This window comes from Suricata suricatta, chromosome 8 (genome assembly GCF_006229205.1).
Source record: "Suricata suricatta isolate VVHF042 chromosome 8, meerkat_22Aug2017_6uvM2_HiC, whole genome shotgun sequence".
In the NCBI taxonomy this organism is placed as follows: Eukaryota; Metazoa; Chordata; class Mammalia; order Carnivora; family Herpestidae; genus Suricata; species Suricata suricatta.
Genome location: NC_043707.1, coordinates 45,353,287 through 45,371,492, shown reverse-complemented (window position 1 = coordinate 45,371,492; position 18,206 = coordinate 45,353,287). Strand labels below are relative to the sequence as shown.

Genomic DNA, 18,206 nt, shown 5'->3' with positions numbered 1-18,206 from the left:
CTTCTGTTCCATTCCAGCTCTGGGTTTCTGTTCGCTTGTCAGGCTCTCTGCTCGGACATTGCTTCTCCCTGCTAAGTGAGGACATGCAGGCATAGTAGAAAGTAATTGGTCCCGGGTTTTGCACGGATTTTCGGCTGAACTTGTTTTTAAGTGAGGTTAAAGCGCTCTCGTCAGATTATCAGATACCTTTTAAAATAGGATTCTGTGCATTTATGGGGTGATACTGACAATCCAACAAAACAGGTTAGTTTAGGGATTAATGTAGGGGGGGTAATCAAATATATGACTCAGCACTCTGGTATTTATCTTTTAAATAAAATTTATTGTCAAATTGGCAAACATACACTGTGTAAAGTTTTTGGGGTAGATTCCTGTGGTTCATCACTTACATACCAGCACTCTGGTATCCATAAAATTGGAAGCCAAAAAGCTAATGTTGTTCTCATAAAGTGTTAGTGTTTTTTTTTTAATGTTTTTATTTATTTTGATACAGAGAGAGACAGAGCATGAGAGGGGGAGGGGCAGAGAGAGAAGGAGACACAGAACTGGAAGCATGCTCCAAGCTCTGAGCTAGTCGACAACACAGAGCCTGACAAAGAGCTCGAACCCACGAACGTGAGATCTGACCTGAGCCGAAGCCGGAGGCTTAACCGACTGAGCCACCCAGGCGCCCCAAGTGTTAGTGTTTTGACAGTACCATGTGTCTACGGCCTGTGCGAGTTTAAAAAAAATTTTTTAATGTTTTTTATTTATTTTTGAGAGACAGAGAGAGACAGCACAAGCAGGGGAGGGTCAAAGAGAGAGGGAGACACAGAATCTGAAGCAGGCTCCAGGTTCTGAGCTGGCTGTCAGCACAGAGCCCGATGTGGGGCTCAAACCCACAAACTGTGAGATCATGACCTGAGGCGAAGCCGGAAGCCAGACACTTAACCAACTGAGCCACCCAGGCGCCCCATGTGCAAGTTTTTAAACTATCACATTAAACATTTTTCCTGCTCTCTACTGAACTCAGTAGAGAAAAATAAACTTTCTCCTTCTGAAATAAGACACAATGTGGGTATCAATACTAGAAAATGAAGTATTTTTCAATGTGTATTTTTTTTTTTTTTTTTTTTTTGAGAGAGAGACAGACAGTGTGAGCAGGGGAGGGCCAGAGAGAGAAGGAGACACAGAATCCGAAGCAGGCTCCAGGCTCTTAGCTGTCAGTGCAGAGCCCGGTGCGGGGCTTCAACCCACCAACTGTGAGATCATGACCTGATGCTCAACCGACTGAGTCGCCCAGGTGCCCCTTCAGTGTTGGATTAACCTGTGCTTCCCTTACACGATTTAGATGATGTGTGTCTTTGTTGTGCTTTGACACTAAATGAAGGATTTGGTGTACTCTCTCAGATTTGATAAATACGCTTTTAGACAAGAAATTTTCTTAGCCCTCGAATAAGTTGTCTTTTTTATTTTTAAAGAAATTACTGGGATCTAGTTTAGTTAAATATGAAATGATTTTCAGAAAAACAGCATCAAATCTTAAGATGGAAGGGAACAGGTCAGGGGCGCTTGGGTGGCTCAGTAGGTTGAGTGTCCAGCTCTTGATTTCTGCTCAGGCATGATCGCACTGTCCGTGGGTTGGAGCCCCTCGTTGGGCTCAGTGCTGACAGTGCGAAATTCTCTCTTTCCCTCTCTTTCTACCTCTCCGCTTGCTGGCTCTCAAATACACATAAAAAAAGGAGAGGGGGAGCAAGCTGAATAAACTATCAACAATGTATCATTAAGTTGCAATTTGCTCTTCATTTCTAATTTCTTTACTGAGTTTTTTAGGTTCTGGACCTAGCTCAACTTTCATGCAACATAGAAGCATGTTCAGATTTGTAGGAATTAAGTATTCATGGTAGCATAAGACTCAGTTTTCTGTTAAAAGAAATATACTCTTGGGGCACCTGGCTGGCTGAATTGGAGCATGCGACTCTTGCCTCACAACTTCTGAGTTGTGAATTCGAGCCTCAGTGTTGGGTGTAGAGATGACTTAGAAATAATGTCTTAAAGAAGCCCATCTGTAGAGTGCCATTTATACAAATGCACCGTTATCAAACCGGAACAGTATAATACTTGACTTAATGACAGTTACTTGATAAACCTGAACTCTTTGGGATGCATCTGGCAGCCAGAATCCAAGCAAAACAAAGGAAAAAACAAGTGCCATGAGTCTTATGAGAGTATTTTAGGTCTACACTCAAAATTATTTATCTTTGGGGCACCTGGGTGACTCAGTCGGTTAAACCTCTGGCTTCGGCTCAGGTCATGATCTCGTGGTTCATGGGTTCGAGCCCAGCATCAGATTCTGTGCTGACAGCTAGCTCAGAGCCTGGAGCCCGTCTTCAGATCCTGTGACTCCTCTCTCTGACCCTCCCCTGCTCACGCTGTCTCTCTCTCTCTCAAAAATAAAAACATTAAAAAAACATTTAAAAAAATTATTTATCCTCAAGTGTTGTATATTCATTCTCTTATGAGAAGTTGGAAGAGGAGAGTTAAAAAAATGTATGCCAGGCATGAAGCAGGTTAGTGGAGCGTGTTCCTAGAGCCAGCACGTGAACAACACTGAGGGACAGCAAACAGGTCGTCACAGACCAAGGGATGCTGAAAGTACTTCACAGCAGTCTTCGATACTTCACGTCGTTCCTGGGGGGAATCTTACAATGTAGAGGTTGAACAACAGTATAGTTTTAAGCTTTTGAGTCATCAGGAAAAAGATATATTGGTTATCGTCATGTCTTTGGGGAAGTGGGGAAAAAAAATGAAGGCTGCTGAGTGAGCCTTTCCCCAGAGGATTGTGCATAGGTGTAAAAATGTCTGGCATTTACAAACCCTGTGGAGGTCCTACTAAGGTTTAAAACCCATAGTTAGGGGCGCCTGGGTGACTCAGTCGGTTAAGTGTCCGACTTCGGCTCAGGTCATGATCTTGCCTTTTGTGAGTTCGAGCCCCATGTCGGGCTCTGTGCTGACAGCTCAGAGCCTGGAGCCTGCTTCAGATTTTGTGTTTCCCCTTCTCTCTGACCCTCCCATACTAATGCTCTGTCTCTCTCTCTCTCGAAAGTAAACAAACATTAAAAAAAATAATAACGAAACCCATAGTTAGGATTTAATTTTAGAATGTTAATTTCCAACATCCCCTAACACAGAATTTTCTTCTCCCCTGCCCCAGCCTTCCTGTTTCTCATTGCTTACTGCATGAGGACTGTGTGGTCGCGCTTCAGGGTTTGCTCCTCCTGCCAGGCAAGGAAGAATATAGGTAAGTGTCCGAAAGGAACATCTAAGTGTATTTGCTTCTTTCTTTGCCTGGCAGAGTTACAGCCAGCTGTGGTTTCCTAGGATTGACTGTTCTTTAAAGATCATTTTTAACAAACAGAATTTCTCTGTGTATTGAGTGCCTTCTGAGCCGTCACCCTTACTGGGCACCGGGTCAGTCTGAGGATCTGGTGAGTTTCTGAATCGGCTGCTCCGCCTTCCTCCCTGTCCAGCTCTGAAGTCGCCGGTAACATCTGCCTGCCAACCATCATTAACTTACAGTAACTTGTCAACTTTTCCATCCCAGTAATAGAATGAAGTAATGTCTCAAAACATGTAAAGTATGTTAAGCACCCAGTAAATGCTAGTTTCCCTTCTTTTTTATGAAAATGCAGAGGTAGGGGAGGGAGACTATGTAGGTGGCAGGTGACATTTGTCATGAGTATTGAAAGGTAAGTAGGACTTCACTAGAGTCAGGAAAGGGGTCATATTTAACAGATTGATACCCTGCATTAGGGCACAGAGTTAGGAAGTCATTAGGAATTGGAGTCATTTGGTTTGGTCATAGTTTAGCATGTGTTTGGAGATTTCAGAAGATACGGCTGGCCAGAAAGGCCGGGGCCAGCTGTGATGGTCTTTATATGATATTCTGTGCAGTTCAGAATTTATGTGTTCTCTATCATTCCCTCCCCCTTGCCCCCCATATTGGCATTTAAGTACCATCTTCACAATTTTTACATACCTGAATATTGCCTGTACTGCTGTTTTTCATTGTTCTTTTTTTTTCCCCTTAATGTTTATTTTTGAGAGACAGGAAGAGAGTGCGAGGGCAGGGGAGGGGCAGAGAGAGGGAGAGAGAAGATTAGAAGCAGGCTCTGCGCTGTTGGTACAGAGCCCGACATGGGGCTTGAACTCACGAACTGCGAGACCATGATCTGAGCTGAAGTCAGATGCTTAACTGACTGAGCTACCCAGGCGCCCCTGTTTTTCTTAATTGAGTTATGGCTACAAGTCATAGATTTTAAGTGTTGAGCAGTGGAGTTTGAGAAATTTATATAACTATCCTTATAACCAAGCCTCAGTCAAGATACCAAGTATTTTTGTTACCCCATTAAATGGCATTGGACCCCCTTCTAGATCATCCCCCGTACCAGAGGCAACCACTCTTGACTCATTCTTTAGTGTCTGGCTTCTTTTATGTCACAGTATCTGAAATGTGGTTTATACATCAGTCAGTCTTTATCATTGCTGAGTTGAATTTCATTTTGTGACTTTCACAGTTTCTTATACTTATTTGTCATTCCTGTGTTTTTCTTTGGTGAAATGTGTTTAAATCTTTTGCTCCTTTTTTTAATTGAAAATTTTATTGAGGTCTTTGTAGATTCTCATGCATTTATAACAAATAGCACAGAAGGGATCCCTATAGACTTTACCTAAGGGTAACATTTTGCACAGTGTGTGTAAATAGTACGTAATGTTACAACTAGGATATTGACTCAGTCCTCTGTTATTTGTGAAGATAGTTTTCCTTTATACTGATGTGTGCATGCGTGCGTGCGTGTGTGTGTGTAGGTTTAGTTCTGAATAGTGTAGCATGGGTGGTTTTGAGTGTGCACTACCATAGTCAGGAACCTGAATGGCTCTGTTCGCCCCTCGATTCCTCCTGCTGCCCCTTTATTCCCCACCTTCCTTCCCGCTCCCTCCACCTCACCTCTGACAACCAGGAATCTGATCTCCATTTCTACAATTTGGCATTTCAGAAATGTTAACATTAAAGAAATCGTAAAGTATAGCTGTGAGGGGGGGATTGCCTATTTTTAAAAACTGTGTCCTTTGTTTTTTTATTATTGAATTGGAAGAGTTCTTTGGATATTCCCTATGCAAGTTCTATGTTAAATACATAGATAATGAGGATTTTCTCTGAGTCCTTGGTTTTCATTTTCCTCTTTTTTAAAAAGTAGAAGTTTTAAATTTTTATAAAGTGCAGATTTTATTTTTTTATTTATTTAATGGGATTTTTTTTTTTTTTGAGAGAGAGAGAAAGAAACCGAACATGAGTGGGGGAGAGGCAGAGACAGAGAGGGAGACACAAAATCCAAAGCAGGCTCCAGGCTCCGAGCCGTCAGCACAGAGCCTGACGTGGGGCTTGAACTCAAGAATTGGGAGATCATGACCTGAAGCAAAATCAGATGCCTAACTGACTGAGCCACCTGGCACCCCATAAAAGGTCCAGTTTATCATATTTTTATCCTTCATGCTTTCTTATTTTCTCTCCGAGACATCTTTTCCTGCCCCGAGAGCACAAATTTCTCCAGTGGTTTCTTGTAGAGGTTTTATAGTTTTTGTTTCCATTTTTATTTTTTATTTTTTCTTAATGGCTTTTCTGTTTAATCTGTGATCTACTTTATATTAAATTTGTATCTCTTATGAGATAAGAGTATTTCATTTTTTCCCCATATATTAATGGAATGAGTATTATTTGGTTATTTCAGCAACATTTTGGAAGACTTTCCTTCCCCATGCAAATGCTTGGTGCTTTGTAAGAAAATCAGTGATTACCATGTTCTGAATCTGTTGTTGAACTTGCCAGTCTGTTGGCCCTTTTGCCCGTCCGCACACAATCAGATGAGATCATGTGAGTTTCTTCCAGCATTCTTCTGGATTGGCTCTTCTAGGTCCTTTGCATATAAAATGTTGAATCACCTCCTAAATTTCTCTAGAAAACCTTGTTGGTATTACACTGAATCTGCGTAGATCATTTTGGGGAGAATTCACATTAATATTGATTTTCCGATCTATGAGCATGGTTTGTTTATGCCTTTACATTTTTTTTCAGCATTGTTGAATAGTTTTTATTATAGAGTACTATAGACTTTTTGTTAAATTAAGTCCTCAGAGAATGCTGTTTCTGGTGGTATTATAAATGAAATTAAAATTTTTTTCACTTTTGGACTTTTTTTGTTTGTTTGTTTTGTTTTGTTTTTGTAGTACAGGGGGCCTGGTAAGCCTCTAGAGGTCCTGACATCTAAAACCATTTACATACTGCTGAGGGCCCCCTACCTTATGGGAATATTGTGCATTAATTAAAGAGGAACTCTGAAGAGGGTTGGTTAGAAAGGGAGGTGGTGGAGGCCAGGGTACTGCTGAAACAGACCTGCTGTTAAATATCTGCTAAATGGCATAGAGTCTGTCTCTTCCCCCCATGAATCTTCTGCGGTAGGTGGAGGAGGCAGCTGACATTCAGGGAGGTTAGGAAAGGAATCTAATGTCCCATGGCTGTGAAGTGGCATTGCCGGGATTCAGACCTACGTCTAGCTGATTCTAGCTGCATCGGCCTTAGTGTCGAAGTGAAAGGTGTGCTTAGGGTGAGGCCTGGGCGGTGGAGTTCGGTGCGCTTAGATTTCGGCTTAGACTGCCGAAAGGCAATCAGTAAGACAGCTTTTTGATAGGCTTCTAATCATGTACTTCCCTTCCTCATTTTCTCATCAGAAGTGGTGATCACGGCAGTCCCGACCCCCCTGGGTGGTGAGGATTTGGTGAGGTCCTGTGTGGGCTGCACGGAGTCTGGTGTTTGGCTCCCCGTCAGTGCTCCATAAATGGTTGTTAAGTTGGGATTTATGGGGGACAAGTTTACCATTAAACAAGGCAAGGAAGGTAAGGTAACATCAGTAGAGAGTGGGGATGTATGGCTAACACAGACAGCTTGGGACTAATTGTGTCTTATGTATATGTGAAGCCAGCTAGCTGCAAACAAAGGTCTAGACCAAAGGTGGAGTTTTGAGAGCTTACCATTCTCATTCTTCATATTAGGTAGATGAGGCTGAGAGTGGATCATTATTTTAAAACAGAAAAGTGAGTTCTGCTAATGTTTCTCTTTTAGCCCACGTCTAGAAAACTATTACTAGGAGTTATTGACAGGAGGTTTTTAAAACACCGTTTTGGGACAGATAAAATAGTTATACAACATACAGTAAATTAAAAACAAAAAACAAGCGGGGGTGCCTAGGTGGCTCAGTCAATTAAGCATCCGACTCTTGATTTCAGCTCAGGTCATGGTCTTGTGGTGGGCTCGAGGCCCACGCTGGGCTCCGTTTTGATGGTGTGGAGCCTGCTTGGGGTTCTCTCTCTGCCCCTCCCTCACATTCTCTCTGAAAATAAATAGATTTAAAAAATAAAAACAAACAAGAAATAAGCATCCCTGGTAGCTAGTACAGGCTGGAAATTTTAAAAGAAGTGGGTAAGCCAGTGGACAATGACTTCCTTAGCAGACAGTAAGGGCATTTAGCCAGAGCCCCTGTACTCTGGAGAATGACCTCAGGGAATATAACCTTTTCTTCTGAAACTTAGTTTTCAGAAGAAAAGTTTCTTTTCAGGAACTTAAAGTACATGACATCCTTGATCTATGCCAGTTTGTGTAAAGCAAAACCCAGCCAGGAGACTGGAGCAGCAGAGTAATGGGGGGGCGTGTAAGCCCAGGTGAGGCGAAGATGCCCAGTTTTGATACCTTGGCATGCAGGTGCATTTATGTGCAATTCTCTTACCTAAACACCAGAGGGTGCCACTCACAAGCATATGACCGGCCCTTGGGCCTCTGTTTATGGGCAATAAAACAGTCACTCAGCAGAACCAGAGGGAAGGAGTCTTGCCTTGCCTTGAGTGATGGGGCACACCTGGATTTACAAATGTTGGACATTGTCACTGAGCTTCCCGAGTTCTTGTTTCCTCCCCTCCCCCTCCCCAACCTCTCTGTCTTTTAGCTTCTCAAGGATATGGGATCAAAATAGATGGAGGTATTTGTTTATCTCCAACTAGGTAAAACAAATTTTAGTTCTTTAAATAACTGGTTGTCATGGGATGTTAAGAAAATTTTATTTTATTTTTTTTTTATTTATGTTTGATTTTTTTTAATGTTTTTTATTTATTTTTGAGAGACAGAGACAGTGCGAGCAGGGGAAGGTCAGAGAGGGCTGGTGATGTGGGAAGTGGTGGGCAAATAGGGGTAAAGAGGACATCCTTTGGAGGGAGGGAGATAAGCATGCAAAATCTGGAAGCTGGAGAGTGCATGCATGGCTTGCTCACAGAGCAGTGTACCCATTTGTGTGCAGCGGTGTGAAGGCTGGGTTTACTTGTGCAGGGACGGTCTTCTGTAGGGATGTGTGTCTGAATACGATCTTTTTCTTTAATAGAAGATTGCAGACATATACAAAAGTAGACCCGATAGACTAATGCAGCGTGTAAGCTTCGCCAGTTACCAACTCATTCCAGTCTTGTTCCCTGTGAGCTCTGCCCATTCTCCCCGCCCCAGCTCCTGCCGCATTTTGGAACGGATCCCAGATAACATTTCTTCTGTAAGTGTTTCAGTATCTCGCTCTAAAAGATAGGGACTTTCTCTCTCTCTTTTTAACCAGTCGGAGTGCAGATTTTCAGGCGCTTCCTAGATGACACAGGTAGTTTATTTTTAATAGTTTTTGTTTGTTTAAATCAATGAGTAAAGTTCACAGGTTGCGATTGATTGATATGTCTTTTAAGTCTCTCAAGTCTTCTATTTTGTCCCTCCCTTGTAATTTGTTTGTTGAAGGAATGCAGTTGTTGGTCACAGACCATTTCCCCCGTCAAGGTTTTACAGATCACATCCCCATGGCCTTGCTCTGTGCGTTCCTCTGTTGTCTGTGTTTCCTGTAAATTGATCATTGACTCTAGGGACCAGATCTAGGGTAGTTTGTGTTTGTTCTGGTTGGCTTGGTTTTGTTTCACTTCATAAGTGGTATTGTCGTTTCCCGCCGGGGATACAAAACGTCTGGTTGTCTCTCTTTTCCGGATTTTAGCAGCCGCCACTCATCACGTTTCCATCTCAGTCATTCTTTACAGAGGAAAGAGAACAAACGGGTACCCGTCCAGGCTTCCCTGACGTCTCTAGCTTTTCACTTTGTAGCCCTTAGGAAGAGCCTGTGCAGCAGAGAATTTTGAAATGTACATATGAGGTCACTGGTTTCAAGTGGCCTTTCAAAACTGGTGTTAAGAAGTTGCAAGATGTTTTCTTGGAGGAAAAATAAAGGTAAAATACACTGCTTTAATGGATTTTCACAGCCTTGGTGATTTGTGTCTTCTCCTTCACCAGATTGTTCTTCCAGTGCGTTAGGAGTAAGGCGGCAGGGAAGCGGTGGTGCGGAAACGTCCTGTGGCAGGTAGGAGTTGTTCTGTCCTCAGACCTGCTATGTTCAGACTGTTGAATCTGTGGTGTTGCCCGAAAAGACTTTGAAGTCTGGTATAAACTGGTGCGTCTTCATCGTACTGTCCCTGAAAGATCTTTTCTTTAAGCAAAGTCGGCCTTGTTGGGGCTTTGAATTCAAAGGACTATTTGGTTATAGTGAAGATTTAATGATTTGCCTATTACATTTAAGTATTTTTCAAGGTTTTAGTTGTAGTCACTGTTCTCTTTAGGGAAGCGTTTGGATTTAACCTGGCTAACTCGGGCATCTTTTTACGGACTGCTGTCTCCTTGACGTTGCCATAGACGGGGCGTAATTCATAAGCCCCTGGCACATGAGAGACTGACCGACGCCCAGACCCCGAGGGGCTAGGCCTGAGGGGCAGCCACACTTTGACTGGGAGAGGTGTAGCTTGAGCTTGTAACTCTAGATTCCCACAGTGGAACCTTCCCAAGGCCAGACTCAAAGCAAGCAGGGGATATTGTGTAGGTTTGGGGATAGATTCATCCAAGAGAATAGTTTTTCATTAGCAGTATGCATTGTGGCTACTGCAATTACACAAGCACTTGAATTGGTCACTGCTTGTCCTGGAAGCCTGGGAAAGCAGTGGACATGATCAGAGAAGGAACCGAGTGTTGAAAGTACTGTTCAGAAACTCATACTGTCTGAGTCACGCACCTAGTCTTTCCTAGAGGCAGAAATGGTCCCAGGAATGTTCAGAAATACTGGACTGCTGTTTCCATTTCCTCGGAAATAAAGGCGTTCTAGATAGGAAGCTTGCACTAATGTTTTATATGAAGATCATTTTCCTTGTCTCTTAGGAGCCTGGTTCCAAAGAACATTCTGTAACCAACATGCCTCAGAGTGTCTCTGAGCCACTTCATCATCCTTCCAGCCAGCAGAGAAACCCGTTCAAGGTCCTCGACAAGAATCAAGAACCGTCTCTCTGGAAACAGCTCACCAGAGGTGAGGGTGAGAAGAAGACGGCCGATAAGAATCAAGAGGAAAAGGGGGATGTGCTCTTGGATCAAAAGAAGGAACGGAAGCCTGAGTCCAGCTGCTGGATGAAGAAAGATCTATCCTCTGGCCTGGAGGTGAAGAAAAATCCACCCGCAGTTCAAGAGAAGCATCAAGGGGAGAAGGTAGAGTTTCAGCGTGAAGCAAAGAACGAAGCCGCACATGGAGCAAGCCTTTCTGACGCTAAACCCAGACAGGGCCGCGGTGATGGGCTGAGGAAGCCATGCGGGTCTTTCCAGGAGAGGTCAGATGTTGAGGGTCATCACCTCCAAAACGAACCAGAGGCTCCGAGGGAAAAGGAAACCAAGGCTTTGCCTGGACTTACTCATGGTCAGAACGCAGGAAGCAAGCCCCAGAAAGGGGAACGCGTCGGCAAAGAGCACCCCGGGGGCCGGGAGGCTGGAGAAGCGAAGGCGGGGGGTGCCCGCAGCATGCACACTGCCCGGCACTCTGAGCCTCGGGACGTGTCTGCCCCAGAAGGACCGTGTGCATGGCGGGCACCGGCAGCTGCAGGGCACTCCCCGGGTGCGGGGCCGGAAGTGGACTCCAGCCATGGTGACTGTGTGGGAGGTCCTTCTGTTTCCTCAAAGCCTCCTTTGCTCTTTGACTTGACTCTGGACTCCCAGGAAGAGAGCCACCTTCTGCCCCCTGGGCGGAGCGTGCAGAGAAACCCATCTCCCACCCTGGGCGTTTCCAAGAAGGTAGAACCTTCTGACCCAGTGGCCCAACGTGTGTACCTCACAACACAACTCAAACAGAAGAAGGTAACTACTGACCTCCCGTGTGCTTGGTTTTTGTTTGTTTATTGAGTTTGAGAGAGAGAGTGCGCGTGAGCGAGCTCCCGCTTAGCAGAGGAGGGGCAGAGAGAAGGGGAGACAGACTCTCAAGCAGGCTCGGTGCCATCAGCGCAGAACCTGAGGTGGGGCTTGAAATCACAAACTGTGAGATCATGACCTGAGCCGAGATTTAGAAGCCAGACACTTAACGGACTGCACCACCCAGGCGCCAGCCGCCAGCCAAGTGCCTCATTCTAGGGTCAGAGCGCTGCCTGCTGTGGGACAAGTTAACACAACAAAGGTTTTGGGGGAGGGTGGGGGGTGGTTTCTGTCTTTGCCTGGGCTTGTGTTTTCAGGGTCAGTAAATCAGCTGGGTTTAAAAAACAAAAACAAAAACCCCCAAAAAACCCTGGTTTTCACAGGTACACTTGACGGACCATCATTTCCAGTTTCACATCTTTAGGCTACTTTAGTTTGAAACTGTTTTTCTAACAACTGGAGAAGAGGGCCAGGTCTTACAGGATGTGTTTTTCAGAGCACGCTGAAATCCGTGAACCTCCAGGCTCTCCCAGACAAGGGTCAGAAGTTGCTCACGCAGATCCAGGAGTTGGAGGCAGCCCTGGGTGCCCTTGCCCTGTCCCCAGAGCCAGGTGAGACGGGTTGTGCACCCCAGAGCCCAGGGTTTGCCAGAGCTTGACGAGAGACATTCGAGAAGCCCTCTTAATAAAGAAGACGCTGAGGATTTACCGTTCCGCTTGATTACCTACTTAGGAGCCTTTCAGAATTAACACTTGTGATTTAGGAAAACTTCCTTCACTTCCTGCGGACTCCCCTCTTTTTGTTGCTTAGGAGACGGTCAATGCTGTGCCCTTGAGGTCTTCCCGGCTCATTGGAATGGCAGTGGTCCCGCCCTCCCCTGACCTCCTCCCACACTGGTAGCTCCTTTACTTTCCGCAACTGGAGCTTGTCCTTTCCTTGTGTTTTTCTGAAATAGACGCTAGCGAGAAGAGTGCCAGTCAGGCACCACAGCAGAGAAGCGTCACCGCAGCCGCCACTGACCTCCCTCACTTGGCGCCTCCCCGGCCCCTACAGGACCACGGCCTCCAGCCTCTGGGCTCTCAAGGCCTGAAGGCCGCCTGCCCAGCAGCTGCTGGGGCATCCAGCTGGTGCTATGGAGGTGAGATCCAAGGGCCTGGCCCTGCGCTGGGTCGCCACACCTCCACGGTCAGTGCTGCCCAGCAGGGGTCTGCCCACGTGAAGGGAAGAGCCGTGCTGGGATTGGGCGTTGCCCGTATGGCGAAGACCGTGGTGCTCGGCTGGGCATGCGCAGCGTTCAGATTTCTATGTGGGTCTGGTTCACGGTCCTTGATCGCTCAGCGCAGCAGCCGGCACGTGGGACTCATCTAGTAAGTGTGCATGAAAGCTCAAACCCACGCCACCATGAGGGAGGCAGAGCAGCGGGCACATTGCATGCCTGTGTGCGTGTGAAGGCAGGGCAGAGGGGCAACGGGAGTCGAGCTGATGACCAACAACCCACCGGGAGCGATGCCACCCTGTTTCAGTTAGTGTGTCCATCCCGAGCTTCCCAGAAAGCGATGATTCAGAAGTAACTGCAGGTCAGGCTGGCAATAGAGCCTCGGCTGGGTCCTAGGATGGGTGGGTTTGCCAATCAGGAGACGGGACCTGATGAGCTTGCCACTCAGCTTGGCTGGCAGGGACTGGAAAAGTTAAGGCCGGTTTTCTCCCAGCTGAGGACCTCCGAAGATACCGAGAGAGGAGAGAAGCAAAGAAACAGAGGGAGGAAAGGGAGAAAGTCGAGGGGTGGTAGCTGACAGAGGGTATGAAGTCGGCTTGGGGCCAGATGCAGCTGCTGCTAGTCTAAGAGGGAACAGAAGATGCACACATTTAAGTAGGACAGTCCTGGCTGTGAGACTGTCATTCGGTAATCCTGATGGTGACCGAGTCACCTGGACAAAAACGAAATCATGTGAGAGTCTTAAGGGAAGAAAGCATATAATACGTTTTGAAAAACATTCCATTAAAATGATTTATTGCTTAAAAATATTTTAACATTTAGATGGTTCATCGCTTGCCATTTACCTGGAAACCGTATTTGGGACAGCTCACCCCTGAACTGTAAACAGCCAACGTGTGTGTCTAGCCATTGCCTGTGGGACGAGGGAGCTGATGTCGCCTGGCTCAGGGCGGTCAGCATGTGACACGTGGGTCAGGGGCTGTGTCCCTCTCTGCCTGAAGTAACGTCCGCAGACCTCCACTAGCTCAGCCTTCCCTGCTGCTGACTTCCTTGTTTGCATCCGGCTTTCCTTCCTGAAATAATGATGGCGGTACCTTTTCCCCATCACCTCTCCGAAGCTGGGGGTAAAAACATCCAAAACATTACAGGTTATCTCTTATACTTCCTGTTACCTGGACCTTGCTTAGCTGACTGTGTGATAAACGATGAGAAGACAGGGGTAGAGGAGCCTGTGAGGCAAGGAACAGCGAGAGGCAAGAACCTGTAGGCCGTGCAGATGGATTACCTGGGGAACCACGAACAGCTGGGGTGAGGTACATGTGACCCCTTGTCTAACGCTGTTTGTCCCCAGGCGCTCCAATGCCAGATGGCCCTCACACAGTGTGGAAAGTCATCAGTAAAGCCATCGACGAGCTCCATCAGTCCCTGGAGTCTCGGCCTGCCGAGTCCGCTTTGGCGGAGGACCCCCCGGGGCTGAAGGTGAGTCGGGGAAGACTCCTGGCAGGATGGCCCCATCTCCACAGACCATGGGTCACTTCTGCTGGCTTCCCTCGTACTATTTTCTCCTCCTATGAAGCAGTGAGGAAAAAAAAATAGGGTTTTTTTCTTTTTCTTATTAAAAATTTTTTTTAATGTCTTTATTTTAATTTGAGAGACAGAGACAGAGAGCGAGCAGAGGAGAGGCAGAGAGAGAGGGAGACACAGGATCTGAAGCAGGCTCTAGGCTCTGAGTTCTCAGCACAGAGCCCGACATGGAGCTCAAACGCACAGACTATGAGATCATAACCTCAGCTGAAGTCAGACGCTTAATTGATGGAGCCACCCAGGCGTCCCAAATAGGATTTTTTCCCTAAAGCCATAAAATTGTAGAAGTCCATAGCAGTAAAAGGTCTGAGCTGTGCTAGGTGCCACAAGGATGCCAAGGAATCGTGCGCTTAGTGAGCTAGAGGGAGGAAACACATGCGCAGCAGCTATAAGAGCTGGAAGGTGCCCCACAGAGGCGCAGCGTGCACTGTGAGGGACCGCAGGCGGTACACGGAGTGCCCGAGGAGTCCAAGCGGGGGGACCGGCCCTCTCTGTCAAGAACTCTCGGTGGCCCGTCTACTCCGTGCCTTAACGAAGCTGCGAGCCTCCAGATGGCCGAGAGGGTGGAAGCCGAGTGCGCCGTTAGAGGGATGGTGCGGGCTCAGTGGTCAGCACAGGGGTGAGGGGGCAGGCGGCGGGACTGAGTGGGGGCCCTGCCCTGCGCCCAGCACCAGAAAGGTCACACAGAATCCCTCGACAGCCATGAGGAACCGCTATAGAATTTTTGAGCCTGATGTTTTCGGAAGTGTTTTTGCGGCGGAGCACAGGATACGATGGAGTTAAGAAAAGACTGGAAGAGGGTATCAGTCAAGGGGCTGTTGGAATATATGACTCACATTGCAGAGCGGGTCGTTGCCTACAGAATGGAGACTCGCATTTAGAGGAAAATCAGGAGAAGCCATCCAATGGCTTCATCAGGTAAAGGAAGGAGGCCAGCCAGAGGTCTTGGTAGCGAACACCAGAACCCGCCCGGCTGATGAAAGCAGACACACCGAGGCTCTCACTCGAGGGGGTAGGGGGCTCTCTTGGTAGACGTGCCGGCTGGTAGGTGCACATCTGTCCCAGGCACAGCCCGCCCTGGGGTCCCCCAGGTCAGAGGCGGACTCAGGGATCCCCGAGGGGCAGTGAGCAGCCCCGTGACGGCTAGAATATTAGGAGGAGCGGAGGGTGTGGAGTCTGTGTGATCAGGATCCAGCCCCTCGTGAGGAATTTACACTCGGCTTCTGGTTCTTACCTCCGGCAGGTCCCGCTGCTACTACACCAGAAGCAGGCATTGGCCTGGCTACTGTGGCGGGAAAGCCAGAAGCCGCACGGAGGGATTCTGGGTGAGTCTGATGTTATGATAAGAGTCCATGTATATTTTGTATTTTTTCTGTTCCCTTCCCCCGCTCCCCTTCTCTTCGCATGTGCGACCCAGGGAGGGGCAGAGGAGAGGGAGACACAGGATCTGAAGCAGGCTCCACACTGAGCATAGAGCCCAGTGCAGGACTCAGGCTTACAACAGTTGAGATCATGACCAGAGCTGAAATCAAGAGTTGGCCGCCTAACTGACTGAGCCACCCAGAGGCACCCCTCATTTGAACCTGTCAGCAGCTCTGGGGTGGGCACTAGGATGCCCCTGTGACTGTGGGCTCCGCGGGTCGTGGCTGCAAGCAGCAGAAGCTGGCTGTGGCTAATTAAGCAGAAGGAGAGCTCATCCTCTGGTGGCACAGAGCGTGTCTGCAGGAGGTGGAGAGCCAGGCTGGACACCAGACGTCTTGGAGCTTGGCCAGAGCCAAGTAGTAAACCTGGTGTCCTGTGGACAGTGTCACGGCTGCTTTGCTCAAGCCCCAGAGGAAAGCCTTGCCACTCCAGTATCAGAGACTCCTATCCCCACTCCATCCTGCGGAAAGGATTTCACAGGGAGTCTCGTTTCTCACGTTGCTACATCTGAGTCGAAATCTCGTGTGAGTGGGGACATGTGACCTCCACAGCCAGGTCACGCTGCCGGGGCCTCAGGTGCCAGGGACCCTAGCAAGTAAGGCTTCCAGGCTCTGCTTTGGAGACTCCTCAAACTAAAACTTTGCAAGAGGTTCAGCTTCTAGAAAACATGACAGATGGCCACGATGGCTAGCAAGGTGCTGTGTTGGAGAGGCTCAAGGTTTGAGGATTTGCTGGGCGGACACACAGCATATGGTCATACTCATGGCTGTGATTTATTACAAAATAAAAAAGATGGGGGTGCCTGGGTGGGTCAGTTGGATAAGTGTCTGACTCTTGACTTCAGCTCAGGTCATGATCTCACTGGCTTGTGAGATCGAGCCCTGCAACAGACTCCATGCCGGTGGGATTCTGTCTCTGTCTCTCTCTCTCTCTCTGCCCCTCCCCACTTTCTCTGTCTCTATCAGAATAAATAAGGCAAACTTTAAATGAATAAATCGATTTTGATTCACTAGAAGTCAAAGTCAGCAAAGAAAAAAGGCACATGGGCACAAAGTTCAGGGGCCAGCAGGTGCAGCTTCCAGAGACCTTTCCCAGTGAAGTCCCAGGGTGAGCTGTGTTGACACATGTACGATGTTACCACGTAGAGAAGTATGGGCCCCAGGTGTTTACTGGGAACTGGTCACACTGGCAGCTTCTGGCCTGGCAGGCCCTGAAATTCCAGAAGGATAGCAGCTGTGCGGCATAAACCATATCCTATCATTTGGATGCGGTTTAGGCGCAGTGAGCCGCTCGTACAAGTCCCGGGAATGGTGGGAACCCTGCTTGAACCGAGGTCCCCGTCAGCGGCCCCTTCCTGGGAAGGGGTCAGGCATGCCATACTGACTCTGTCCGCATGGTATCAGGACCAGAATTCGAAGCAGAACCCATGTGTGCCCATGTGTGGCATTTGACTTCCGCTTATGTCAGAATGCTTATTAAAACTGTACAGGTGAGGATGAGAATATTCTGTAGGGTACAAACAGGATATTAAATTAGGTCAGTTTAGTGACTGGCACAATGACAGCCCCCAAGGAGTGTTCATTTATGGCCCCCTTTGACGAGTAAGTGAAGGGAATGGAGAAGGGCTGTTTTGAGTTATGTCTGCCCACTAGAGCTATTTGCTTTGGCGGAGTGAGAAATTCAAAGACCAGGCATTACCACCAAACTGAGATAGATGTCCATGTAGGCATCAGATAAGTAACATGACAGCGTGCAGACTAGAATAGACTCTAAGTCCCAAGTTCTAAGTTTTGCGAAAGTCATGGTCAGTGCCTTTGATCTAGATATTAAGCAGCAAGAGCTAGGGTTCAGCTTCACACACGGGTGAAAGATTTGTCAGGCTCAGAGAGGACAGGGCCTGGATCAGCACCAGCAGCACCGCAAGGGCTACGGTCTGCCGGTGGGTTCTTCTCTTGAGGTGGTGGTGACTCTTTGCCCTAAGTAATAGACTCACCGATTTCTGTCGTTGTTTTCCAGCGGATGATATGGGATTAGGAAAAACTCTGACAATGATTGCACTCATCCTGACCCAGAAGAATCAGAAGAAAAACAAAGACGATGACAAAAACACGGCATTGACTTGGCTTTCCAAGGACGGTATACAAATGGCCCGTTATTTCCTAAATTTCCTGAGCCAGTGGAGAGTGGGCATTTTTAAGCTCTGAAAGAACACTTTCGGTCATATTTAGTTCATCTATTGGGAAACGCTTTCCTGTGCCATCATTTCTGATGCCGAATATACTTAATTACAAGGGATCATTTACCCCGTTGCTATAAACTTAGCTTGACCTGTGGTTAGAAAAAATTTCAGAGAGAGAGAGAGAGAGAGAGAGCCAAGGCTCTGGAAGGGCTCTAATGATTATTTCTGTTAGTGTCGAGGACATAACCACAGGGTCGGCCCAAATTAGTTAATACATTATTTTTTTAGGGAAGGTCTGTCACAACCTCAGATTTTAGCCACCATGGCAGAAGCTGTTTTCCAGGTGTTCTGAAATTCCAGAAGTTTCCAAGTCCTAGACGATTTCTATCTCATTTCAAAGTCTGTTTGAAAATAAAACGTGCAAGTGCATTACAGGTCCTATGCGTGACATATTGGCAACACCACATCACCTGTAAGTTGCCACCGTC

General features: G+C 47.2%; 1 protein-coding gene across 3 annotated transcripts in view; it reads left to right on the top strand.

The window, feature by feature from the left end:
• The window catches only part of TTF2 (transcription termination factor 2), a 41,881-nt gene that overhangs the window by 326 nt on the left and 23,349 nt on the right, over nt 1-18,206 (top strand). For 2 of the 3 annotated variants that reach the window (XM_029948028.1, XM_029948027.1), the window contains exons 1-9: nt 3,205-3,280; nt 8,463-8,624; nt 9,395-9,461; nt 10,307-11,266; nt 11,814-11,928; nt 12,273-12,455; nt 13,885-14,012; nt 15,361-15,442; nt 17,556-17,675. In XM_029948028.1, the coding sequence (XP_029803888.1) occupies nt 10,340-11,266; nt 11,814-11,928; nt 12,273-12,455; nt 13,885-14,012; nt 15,361-15,442; nt 17,556-17,675 (1,555 nt within the window). In that variant the 5' untranslated portion in view covers nt 3,205-3,280; nt 8,463-8,624; nt 9,395-9,461; nt 10,307-10,339. Of the gene's footprint in view, nt 1-1,642; nt 1,652-1,950; nt 1,979-3,193; nt 3,281-8,462; nt 8,625-9,394; nt 9,462-10,306; nt 11,267-11,813; nt 11,929-12,272; nt 12,456-13,884; nt 14,013-15,360; nt 15,443-17,555; nt 17,676-18,206 lie in introns of those variants that run through there. The other variant, XM_029948030.1, reaches the window with a different exon arrangement.